Source organism: Loxodonta africana, chromosome 5 (assembly GCF_030014295.1).
Source record: "Loxodonta africana isolate mLoxAfr1 chromosome 5, mLoxAfr1.hap2, whole genome shotgun sequence".
Classification (NCBI taxonomy): Eukaryota; Metazoa; Chordata; class Mammalia; order Proboscidea; family Elephantidae; genus Loxodonta; species Loxodonta africana.
In genome coordinates, this window is record NC_087346.1 from 135,722,290 (window position 1) to 135,734,706 (window position 12,417).

Here is a 12,417-nt window from a genome sequence, read left to right on the forward strand (position 1 = left end):
CTTCTCCCTTCGAACTCTATGGCTCTTGGATGGACCCTGGGAAGCTGCTTCCTTTTTTTTTTTTAATTTCCCTTAATGATTCTGGTCCTCCTCATCTTGGGAGTCACACAGAGGCTGAATACTGTTGCCAGTAAATGAGTAGGACTGGGGTGTAAGCAAACTCCGGTTCTGCTGGAATTTGGGAAATATCTTTGGCATCTCCAAAAAATAGCTCAGCCCCAGAGAGAAGTTTCAAACAAACAAAACAAGTAACCCAGGGCCTGGCGCAGGACTGAACTGCTGAGTTTTTAATACGCAACACCAAGACTGCAACCCCAAAGGAGCAGCTCTCCGCTGGTGGCAGAAAACAGCTGAGGTTGCGGGGCAGGGAGCCTAACCTCCGGCTATAGGAATGGGCCAGCCGCCCAACAGCAGTGGTGACGGGGAGAGGGGGACCCTTTAGGGCACCTTAGGAGTCTCACAGCACCTAGGAGGAACCTAAAGGCAAATGGTGGGGGAAGGGGGTCCTCAGGGCAGAGTGAGGTCTCAGGACTCATGGGGGTCAGGATGGAAAGGGAACACCGGGGGCCTGGGAGGCCCTTAGGGAGGATGGGGTACTTCACTAGTCTGGGACCCTCAGGGCACCTGGTGTGGGAGGTGGTGGTTCAGGATGGAGGGGGGTGTCGCAGCATACTTGGGGATACCTCAGGGTGGAGGGAGTTTCGGGGCTCAAGGGGAGACCTCGGCCACAGTGGAGAGGAGACTTCAGGGTGGAGAGGGGTCTCAGGGCGCATGGAGGGAACTCGGCCTAGTCAGGTCTCGGTGCACAGAGCGGGGGTATCAGGGTGCAGTGGGGAAGAACTCAAGACAGTGAGAGGTCGCAGTGCACAGAACGAGTCTCAAGGCGCGGAGAGGGTCTCGGGGCGCACGGAAGGTATGATCTCCCGGCTCCTGCAGGGCCCAGAACGCTCAGGCAGCCTTGCACTCGTTCTCGCGCCACCGCTTCTTGCGCTCAGCATGTTTCTGAGCCTGGCGCGCCCACGGCTCAGGCCCGCACACGCCCACCACGCAGCAGGCCAGCCGGGGGCCCGCGTTGCCGTTCTCCACGCTGGCCTGGTCGCCGCCGCGGCCCAGGTCATCCTGGCCCGCGTGCACCACGACTGCGCGGCCCACGATCGAATGGGGGCCGACGAGCGAGGCGTTGAGGCCCGTGCGGTACTTCCAGAGGCTACCGTCGCGGACCCAGAAGTTGCCGAAGTCGCCCGGGTGCTGCGGGTGCGGCACGCCCAGCGGGTTGTAGTGGGGCCCAGTGGCCTCGCAGCCCTGGCTCACGTCCCCGAACTGGTGCACGTGGATGGCGCGGGCGGAGCCGTTGTGCTCTGCGGTGAAGCCTTCCAGGTCCAGGAAGGCCTCGAGCTTGGCGCCGGGCGCCAGCTGCCGGAAGAGGACGAGGCCAGTGACCCGCGGCTGCGCAGCGCCTAGCGAGGCGGATGGCTGCACGCTGCAGGCGGCGTAGAGGTCGGCGCCCGGCCCGCCGTCCCTCGCCCCCCGGTGCGTGAGCGCCTGCCAGATCTCCGTCACCTTGACGTGCATGTCGCGGATTTGCTCTGCCGTGTTGGAACCGGGCTCCGCCGTGTCGGTATCCATATCGGTAGAGGCGCGGGCCGCCAGGAGCAGGAAGGAACACAGCAGCGCCAGCATGGTGGAGGACACCTGCGGCAAGGGCGGAACGAGGCTTTGTCACTCTAAACATGGAATCTCAGGGACTCCATTAACATCGGACCCAATCCTCCCGGTCCTCCCGCCCCCCCGCCCGCCCCCCAAGGCCGTTCTGGTCCTGCGTGCCTTCATTAGTTCGGCACACATTTCTTCAGGGCCTACTGTGTGCCAGGCACTGTGTTAGATGCTGTTGTCGCAAAGATGGATGAAACAAGATCCTAGCTGTCAAGAAACTCACAGGGATCCTTCTGAACCACAAATGTGATCATGGCCCTCCGTGATTAAAACCCTTCAGCGACTGCCTTTACCTTCAGGATCCAGTCCAATCTCCACGGTCTGGCAGGGTCTCAGGAGGCATGGGGCGGAGGTTCTCATGGCTCTTCAAGGCCTACTCCTGCCCTCCTCTCCCCAGCCTCATCTCTTGCCTCTCTCATTCTACATTCTACCTTATAACCACGCACAAGACTCGCCGTCCGCCCTTCTTGGTCTTTGCACACCGCCCTCTCTCTCAAACACCGTTTCCCCTCTTCTCTGCCATACTCGGTAAACTTGGAGCTTTTTTAAGACAGAAATTCAGTTTTGTTCATCCATATCCCCAGCACCTAGGCCCACACCTGGCAATATTGTTGTTGTTAGCTACCACCAAGTCATTCCAACTCATGGCAACCCCTGACTCATGGTGACCCCGTGCACAGTGGGACAAAACACTACCCAGTCCTACACACCTTCATGACTGGTTGTGAATCAGATCATTGTGATACATAGGGTTTTCACTGGCTGATTTTCGGAAGCAGATCGCCAGACCTTTTTCCCTAGGGTTTCTTAGTCTGGAAGCTCTGCTTAAAGCTGTTCAGCAACGAAAAACACGCAAGAAGTGTGGTGGCTGCACGTGAGGTGCATGGACTGGGAATTGAACCTGGGTCTCCCACATGGAAGATGAGAATCTACCACTGAACCACCACCAACCCTACATGTGGCAATACCAAACCAAAAAACCAAACCTGTTGCCATCGTCGAGTCAATTCTGACTGATAGTTACCCTATAGGATAGAGTAGAATTGCCTGATAGGTTTTCCAAGGAGTGGCTGGAGGATTTGAACTGCTGACCTTTTGGTTAGCAGCTGAGCTGTTAAGTATTGCACCACCAGGGCTCCCATGGCAATAGGAGACTTTTAATATGTGATTGTTGAATGAAGAGCTAAAAAATCTGAGGGGTAGGGACAGACATGCCATCAAATCCCAACACAATCCTATGATGCTCTCATGAAGATAGAGCCTTGTTCTGGGTAAGGACAGAGGAGGTGGTGCCCATCTCTCTGGGGGACTCCCGGAAGTCTTCTCAGAGGAGGCGAGAGTTGAGGTGGGCCCCACAAGCTGAGTAGGAGTTTTTCAGCTGAGTCGGGTAGCAAGGCCATTTCAGGCAGGAGCCACAACATGACTATGTTCACAAGCTGTGAACAGGCACAGTTTGTTTTGGGGATGGTGGGAAGTTTAGTGTGGCAGATATATGACCTGCAATATGAGGCAGGTGTTGAGGCTCGCCTCAAGAGGAATATGAGCCAAGGGCTGAAAGTCTGGGTTTGCAATGCTAAGGAGTGGATATTAACCAGTCGGAGGGTGCTGGTGGGAGTTTTTAAGCAGAGAAGTGGCTGATGAGGTAGTTTTTAGTTCATTCAGTGTGGCAGGAGAAAGGATGTGGACTGGGGAATACAGAGGAGGGGGCATGGGAGGTGGCCCAGGGAGAGATGGCGACACAGAGAAGCAGGAACAGTCAGCAGGCACACCAAGCCAGAATGGTAAGGGCTTGTCTGCGATAGAGGCCGCAAAGATAGAGGAGGGCGTGGGTTTGGGAGACATCTTGGGCAGCAGTGGCGGGAAGGAAGGAGATAGAGGAGTTGAAGAGGACTCAGACTCCTGGCAGGGGACACTAGGCTAATGGCGACCCCAAGTGTTGCAGAGTAGAACTGCTCCATGGGTTTCAATGGCTGTGACCTTTCGGAAGCAGAACACCAGGGCTTTCTTCTGAAGCACGTCTGGTGGGTTTCGAACTGTCGATCTTTCAGTTAGTAGTCTAGTGCTTCATCATTTGCACCACCCAGGGAATCTGTGGTGGTACCAGAATCCAAGAAATGGAGGAAAAAGTTGAGTTCTACTTGGGCCTGCAGAGGATGAGATGCTGGTGGGTGCCCAGGTGGAGATGTTTGGCAAACAGGTGGAAACATGGGTCTGGCACCTGGAAGAGGCAGTGTAACTGGCAGGGGTTCTCAGTGTTGGCCACACATCAGATTCTGGCCTTTAAAATCATATACCCAGACCCCACCTCCAAGAGATTCTGAGTCAGTGGGCTTGGCTTTTTTTTTTCAAGCTCCATTGAAGATTCTGGGGTGCAGCCAGGGGTTTTGAAGTCAGACCCTGTGGTGCAGTGAACTACTTCATGTGGTCCTTCTAGTCATAGTCTTTGTGACTCCCACGAAATGACTGTGTAGGTGAGGTGCTGGTAGCCCACCAAGGGGATTGGCTAGCTTGTTAATAATGTAAATAAGGTGCATGATACCCTTGTGGGTGTGGGACCATGCAAATAGAGTGTATGGGGTACCCTAACGAAGGGATTGGTCGGTTTTGCCATCGTGCTAGGCTTAAAGTGAGCCATCCAGAGAAAAGAAGGAAAGATCTAACTGCCACTGAGAAAGAAGATCCAGGAGCGGAGCATGTCCTCTGAATCCAAGATCCCTGTTCTGAGAAAGCAACTAGAACCAGGAGACCGAGAGAGAGCTGTAATACCAAAGATGGCAAGAAGTGGCAGCAGAGAAATGGCAGCAGTAGCAGAGGCAGGAGACGATCAGGAGATGGCGCGGCAAGCTTCGCAGCCCACAGAGCAAGAAAGCTGAGGACCTTGGGGTGAGAGGCTTGCTGGCAGAGTAGGGTGCCTCTGGGCACTTGGTGGAGCTAGATTTGCTAATCCTTGGAGCTGGAGCTGAATGCCTTGAGGCCAAGGCTAACTGGTGGAATGGGGTGCCTCTGGGCACTTCTCAGCAGAGCTAAAAGAGCTTTTTAAGGCTTGCCAGAGTAGGGTGGAGGCCAGGCCGAGGGGCCCAGGGGTGGAGAGAGACCTACCTGCACGGATGGCTGAGAAGAGGCTGTCCTGATCGGAGAACTGTAGCTTGAGCATTCCTGAACCTGAATTTTAACCTGTAACTTCCCCAATAAACCCCTTAACCGTGACTATTGTCTGTGAGTTCTGCGTGGCCATTGCAACGAATTATCAAGCTCAGCAGAAAAGTAGAGAGTGCTGTGGAAGAAACGGCTAGTATAAGAATTGGTTAAAAGGTTGGAGGGAGGAGGCATGTCTGACCTCCGCCTCACAGGACTCAGCCTTGGGCTGTTGATCTTGATTCTCCTTCCCCCTTGTGAAGTTAGATGAAGAAGCCAGACATCCCCGCCTCTCCATTCTTACAGGCCCCAGATTCAAAGCCCAATTGCAACATATACTAACTGTGAGACCATGGCGAAGTGACTGACTCTCTCTTTGCTTCAAGTTTCTGACCTGTAGAATAAGGTTGGTTAATACCACTGAGGATCACGGTGGGGATTAAATGAGATATTGCATGCCAGGCTCTTCTCACATTTTAAAGTCTGTCCACAGGGATCAATGCTGCCTCCAAAGAACTGGTTTGAGTGTCAATTTCACTTCCAAGGGCTTCTTCCACCCCCAAAGCTGGTACCATTTTAAAAATAAACTCCAGGATTGAGTATTTATTCTTTACATAGCGATTGCTGTTAGGTGCCATTGAGTCGGTTCCAACTCATAGTGACCCTGTGCACAATAGAATGAAACACTATCTGGTTCTGCCCCATCCTCACAATTGTTTCTATGCTTGAGTCCATTGTGGCAGCCACTGTGTTAATCCATCTTGTAGAGGGTCTTCCTCTTTTTAGCTGACCCTCTGCTTTCTATAATCTAACCACTACAGAAAGGCAATTTAGTTTGGTGATTACAAGAATGGGTTCTGGAACTCATTGCCTGCATCTGAAGGCTGCCTGTGCCACTTACTCTCTAAAAAAAAAACCAAACCCATTGCTTTGAGTCGATGTCAACTCATCCCAGCAGCCCCATGTGTTACAGAGACAGTAGAACTGCTCCCTAGGGTTTTCTTGACTGTAATCTTTATGGAAGCAGATAGAACCGCCAATCCTTAGGTTAGTAGTTGAGCGCAAACTGTTTGCACCACCAGGCTACTTTCTAAGGGTTAGCTATTTCTGTTATTTTTATTGCAAAGTAGCAAAGGAAATGCTGGACTGTAGCCTCCAGATCAGCTTCATTTCCTCTCTGAGCCTTAGTTTTCTCATCTGCGAACAGGGATTGTAATACCTTAGTGGCTGGCTATAAGGCTGAAAGGAGACAAGTATAATTGCTAACGTCTATTAAACACGTGTACCCCTGGTGGCTCAGTGGTTAAGAGCTCGACTGCTAACCAAAAGGTCAGCAGTTGGAATCCTACAGCCGCTGTCTGGAAATCCTATGGGGGCAGCTCTACTCTGTCCTATAGGGTTGTTATGAGTCGGAATTGACTCGAAGGCAATTTTGTTGTTGTTGTTGTTAAACACGCGTGCCAGCACCGTTAAGCACTTTACGTGTGTTAATTCATTTAAGCCTCACAAGAACCCTATGCGGTCAGTGCTATCGTTATCTCCATTCTAAAGTGAAGAAAACCGAGGTGCAGAGAAGTGAAGTGACTTGCCCAAAGTCACACATACGGTAAGTAGCTGGGACAAGAGGAGAAGGTGTGCAGTCTGCTCCAGAGACAGGGCCCTATCTGTGGAAAATAGCGCCTATGGCAATTAGTTTTGAATTGCTGAATGATCTTGTACAGCTGGCGATGGTAATAGTGACGGCCAATAGAACCTGCTCATTAGCGCCCCTCCTCAAGAGGTGCCCAGGGCATGCCCCCTACCTGCCAAGCATTAGTGACGCCTCTGTCACAGCCCATGCTTTCAGCACCACAGTGCACAGCTCTCTTTCCTAAGGCACATAGCACAGAGCCTGGCACACACATAGAAGGTTCTCAGTAAATGGCAGCTCTTAGTTATCGGACAGAAACTGCAGCTAGAGATGGATTGCTGGGCCATTAACAGAGAGATAGCAGTGAAGTCTCTGGAGGAGCAGGGGCCAGGGAAAAACTCCAGGAAGGAGCAGCTAGAGAGATGGGAGGAGACTCAGAGAAAATGACATCAAAGAAACACCTCTGAAGTGGCCCTGGTGCAGTGTTGCTACTGGAAGGTAGCGGGGGAGGGCATGGGGGGATATGCCTTCCATCCTCAGCAGCCCCCTCACCTCCTAAGGCAGCTCGGCCACGCAGAGGGGCTCTGCTGATTGGAAAATTCTTCCTGAATGCTGTTAGCTGCCGTTGAGTCAGCTGGACTCATAGTGACCCCATGCACAACTGAAGAAAATTCTGCCCACTGTGATCCCTAGGGTTTTCATTGGCTGATTTTCAAAGTACATTGCCAGGCCTTTCTTTCTGGTCCATCTCAGTCTGGAAGCTGTTCAGCGTCATAGCAACACGGAAGCCTCTACTGACAGAAAGGTGGGTGGTGGCTACGCATGAGGTGCATTGGCCAGAATTTGAACCTGGTTCTCCTGCATGGAGGGTGAGAATTGTGCCACTGAACCACCACTGCCCCCTTTCCCTGAATAGCACAGAGCAGAAACAGATTGTTTGGGGTGTGTCAATGAAGCTTCTCTTTGATGAACGTCTACAGTTAACATTCTAAGGAGATGCATTTCCTTTAAAGCATGAAGACGATTCTTTCTCAAACCCCGGTAAGCTCCAACTCCTTGTTTCTTAAGCCTGTAACTCCTCTGTCCTTCGAGGCTACCCTGCATAGTCTTCCACTGAATTTGAGCTTGGGTGACCAAGGGTTTACTGAGAGCCTGAGGTGGGTCAGGAGGGGGAAAACAAGGTTATCAGAGAAGGGGGATGGGGCCCTTGTCCTAAACCAAGGGAAGGTAGGGAGCTTTGCCTCCTTTCTGGGTCGGTATATGTGAAAAATGTGATCCTCCTACAGCCTTCGGAATTTTTTTTTTTAATCTGTCGGCACACTCCCAGAAGGAGCCAGTGTGGTAACACTGAGCAGCTGGCTAGGCCCTCCCCTTTGTGCTTTCCCTAAATGGGTGGCTTTGCAGAGCACCTTCTTTTCCTTAGGGAGTCCCTGGGTGACACCAACGGTTAACACTCTCACTGCTAACCGAAAGACTGGAGGTTCAAGTCCACCCAGAGACACCTCAGAAGACAGGCCTGGAAATCTATTTGCAAAAAATCAGGCATCGAAAACCCTATGGAACGCAGTTCTACTGTGAAACACATGCGGTCGATGGCAGTTGGTTTTTGCTCCTCCTTGGCAGTCCCTGACATCCAAGCCACACAACATCTAGAAAGGCAGGGTTCATCACTTGAGTTTTTTTCCTTTTTTTTTTCCCCCTAAAAATAAAGTTCCCTTAGACTGGCCTTGGCAGGTCCAAAGGAAGAACCATTTCTTTGGCCCCCATCGCCCTCCTGAGCCCCCCCACCCACCTCCCCACTGACCCCCATCAGTGCAGCCCAGCACTGTCATTCTGCATTTCTCCCTGAAGAAGATAATCAAATACTTTTCAAAGAAGGGGCCCATTTCCCCATCCTGGCTTCAAACTCTTAGTAAGCATACTCTGAGAAGAATGAAAGGAACTGCCACATGGCACCCACCTTTCCAGCTCTTCCAAAATAACTTGCCCTCCTGGAAAGTGAGGAGCAGCACCCAGACAGCGGCAGGAACATAGGCTGACTCCAGAAGCCAGACTGTTTGTGGGAGTACAGGAAATCCAGCCCAGGGGAGTGGTCAGCTGCCTGAGGGAACGAGGTCAATGGGCTGGTTCAGGGAGGGAAAAGCAAGCCAGACTTTCTTGCAGTTAAAGTGCCTCATCTCCTCTTCCTCTGTCCCAGGGTTCCCTTGCCAAGAATTTCTTTTCGTGACTTTACCAGCTTGTGCAGACGTAGCCAGTGACCTTCAGCACGCAGCAGGGGAATAAAAATCAGAGAGAAAATAGCCTGTTTGGAGAGGCGTACAATGGCCTTTTTATTGAAAGGCCTTTTGCTTTTCCCCCGATTTCCTCAGCCGTTGACTTATTTTTGTTGGATGCAACTATTTAAGATGGAGATGGGCACCTCGCACATATGCGTGATTTTTTTCCAGAATTGTGCCCAAAAGAACCAACAAATCTGTCTCAAAAGAAGTACATCCAGAATGCTCATTAGAAGCAAGGGTGGCAAGACTTCATCTCACATGCTTTGAACATATCAGAAGGGACAAGTCCCCAGAGAAGGACATCATGCTTGGTAGAGTAGAGGGTCAGTGAAAAAGGGGAAGACCCTCAACGAGATGAATAGACACAGTGGCTACAGCAGTGGGCTCAAGCATGGCGGCAATTGTAAGAATGGCGCAGGACCTGGCAGTGTTTCGTTCTGTTGTATACAAGGTCGCTATGAGTCAGAACCTACTCGATGGCACCTAACGACAGCAACAACAACTTAAGATGGAAACGGGCACCTCACACATGTGTGTGATGTTTTCTCCGGAGTTGTGCTGCTACACCTTGGAGAGGACTCCCTGCGTGGCACAAATGATTAAGCACTATTAGCCCAAAGTCTGGTGGTTTGAGCCCACCCTGAGGTGCCTCAGAAGACAGACTTGGCAATCTGTTTCTGGCAGATCACAGCCTTGAAAACCCCATGGAGCAAGTTCTACTCTACACACACAGGGTCAACATGAGTTGAAATTGACTCGACAGCAACTAACAACAACAACGTCTTGGAGATGTGAGGGGTGGTGGGGTGTAGCGGTTACACATTCAGCCTGCTGAGTCCCAGCTTTGTCACTTCCTAACTGTGTTCCTGGGCCATCTGCTCCACCTCCCTGTCCGCATCTGTGCAATGTGGACACAATGCTGTCCACCTCACAAGATCGCTGTGAAGACCAAATAAGATAAACTTATATGTGTGCTAACCCAGTGCCCGGCACACAGTCACACTAATAAATAAATAATAATTGTGTTGTTACCTGCTACTGTCAAAGTTATGGAGGAGTCTCTTAAAAGCCTGTGTGGTCTGCAGGAACCCCGAGTTCCTCCCCAAAGCCCTTTCTTCCTTGGCTGCCATGATCTTTTCTCAGTCACAGCAGCTCTCTCCAGAAATAGAAGCTTTTCTTTCTCAGAAAGCCCTCATGGAAAAGACAGTTTGCCTGCTTTCCATTCTGCCTTTCTTCTGCTCATGGTGGTGCTCACTCCGTGCCAGGTACTGTGCTGGGTCCTTACCCAAAACTGGATGAGTCCTTGCCCTTTGGGGGTTCATACTCTGGGTAGGGAGACAGTAGGGTCAACAGATACCTCCAGTGCAGAGAGAGATGTACAGAAATGGAGGGTTGAACGGAGCCCCACAGGATCCCAAACACTAGTCCTGGCTGTGGGAAATCTTGTTACAATCTAGACTTCTGGGCTCCACCCTAGGCCAAAAGAATCCATTGCCAGCAGGAGCTTCCTATTGTTGTTAGGTGACTGTCAGTCAATTTCGACTCATAGGAACCCCATGGTGACAGAGTAGAACTGCCCCATAGGTTTTCTAAACTGTAATCTTTAAGGAAATAGAATGTCAGGTCTTTCTCCCTCAGAGCTGTTGGTTGGATTTGAACCACCAACCTTATTGTTTAGCATAGCAGCCAAGCACTGAACCATTGTGCCACCAGGGCTCCTAGAAGCTTCCTAGGATCCATCTTTTTTTAAAAGCTGGTGATTCTGGTGGGCAACCGGGTTTGGGGACCACTGCTCAGCAGAAATAACTCAAACTAAAGATCTTTGGAGCCCCTAGGTGTTGCAAAGGGTTAATGTGCTAGGCTACTAACCAAAAAGTTGGATGTTCGAGACCACCCAGAGGTGCTTTGGAATAAAAGCCTGGTGATCCACTTCCAAAAAATCAGCCAGTGAAAAATCCTACGGAGCGCATTGCTACCCTGACACACATGGTGTTGTCTTGAGTTGGAATCGCATTGACAGTAATGGGTTAAAGTCTTTGCCCAGGGGCAGAGAAGAGGGGGGCTCCTAAACCTGGCCTCTTAATCATTACCCAGCCTGATGGGGGGAGGAAAGTCAGAAAGAAGTAACAGGTGAGCCCGCACCTCTGGCTATCTCTGTAAACATCGGTGACTGCCTTGCAAGCCAAGCTACTAAACCAAGTGTTCTCGATTTTTCACAGACCTGTTAATGTATAATACAACAGAAAATCACGCAGTGTCGTAAAGCAGCAGCGTTAGGAGTTACGTTCGAATGTAGTCTTCTTATCTACATAGAAGAGATCGCTACTAGAGAACTTCGTGCCTCTTTTATGCAGGAATACAAGTTGTAAATAGCTTCCCTTTCTTTGTGTTTGGATGCCCATAGAATTAAATTTCACCTGGAAAATAGAGCGGTTACAATGAGAAGAAAATTTTTGAAAGCAACAATTAAGGTTCAGTTTCTCTCTCTAAAAGGCCAGGTTCTGTGAGATGACAGTTTATCCCTACCGGAGTACCTTCAAGCACACCAGAGAAAAGTTCCAATATGTCTTACCTGCCCAGGGTTTTCCCAGCAATCCCTAGTAGAGTGGAAGGAACTGCATAGTTCAGGCTTGGATTCTATAGTTTAGTTCAAACACCTCTGGGTAATATAGAGAAAAAGTAGATTTACATTGGCAAGGTAAGCAGGAAGAAAAGAAGCAGCATTCTAAGTAACAAAATAATAACAACTCACATTTAATAAGTGTCTTCTGTGCATCAGGGAGTCCTTGGGTGGTGCAGTCAGTGTGCTCGGCTGCTAACCTGAGCTGCTACCTGAAATGTTGGAGGTTCGTGTCTACTCAGGGGTTGGGTACAAAACCATTGGAGCCTCTGTGGAGCACAGTTCTACTCTGACACACACAGGGTCACCACAAATTAGAATTGACTTCATGGCAACTGGTTTGTCTTGTGTGCTAGGCACTGTGCCCAGCAAATTAATAGTGCTAATTAATTAATTGTTAACTATTACATGAAAATTATTAGTGCTGCTCCTCAGCGGAGATTGTGTTCTCCTACCTTGCCATATCTTGGCAATTTTAACCCCACTGTGAACACGTTACCCTTCCCTTCAAACGTGGAGATAAAACATGCAAATAAGAAGGTAGTTGTCATGGATTGAATTATGTCCCCCCAAAATGTGTGTATCAATTTGGTTAGGCCATGCACCCCATTATTGAGTGGTTGTCCTCCATTCTGTGATTGTAATTTTTTGTTAAAAGGATTAGGGTGGGATTGTAACACCACTCTCACTCAGGTCATCTCGCTGATCCAAGGTAAAAGGAGTTTCCGTGGGATGCGGCCTGCACCACCTTTTATCTCTCAAGACATAAAACGAAAGGGAAGCAAGCAGAGAGATGGGTACCTCATACCACCAAGAATGCAGCACCAGGAGCAGAGCGTGTCCTTCGGACCCAGGGTCCCTGCACCTGACAAGCTCCTTGACGATGGGAAGATTGAGGACAAGGACATTTTTCCAGAGCAGAGAGAGAGACAAAGCCTTCTTTTGGAGCTGACACCTTGAATTTGGACTTTTAGCCTACTTTACCTTAAGGAATTAAATTTCTTTTTGTTAAAGCCATCTACTTCTGTTATTTCTGTTAT

General features: G+C 50.2%; 1 protein-coding gene across 1 annotated transcript; it reads right to left on the bottom strand.

Annotated features, from left to right (window-relative positions):
• Positions 1-266: 266 nt before the first annotated feature.
• On the bottom strand, positions 267-8,839 carry SOD3 (superoxide dismutase 3). Its single transcript, XM_003411292.4, has 2 exons — positions 8,439-8,839; positions 267-1,692 (listed from the first exon to the last, which is right to left on the bottom strand). The coding sequence occupies exons 1-2, from the start codon at positions 8,508-8,510 to the stop codon at positions 949-951; spliced, it is 816 nt and encodes a 271-aa protein (XP_003411340.3). The 5' UTR covers positions 8,511-8,839; the 3' UTR covers positions 267-948.
• Positions 8,840-12,417: the final 3,578 nt, after the last annotated feature.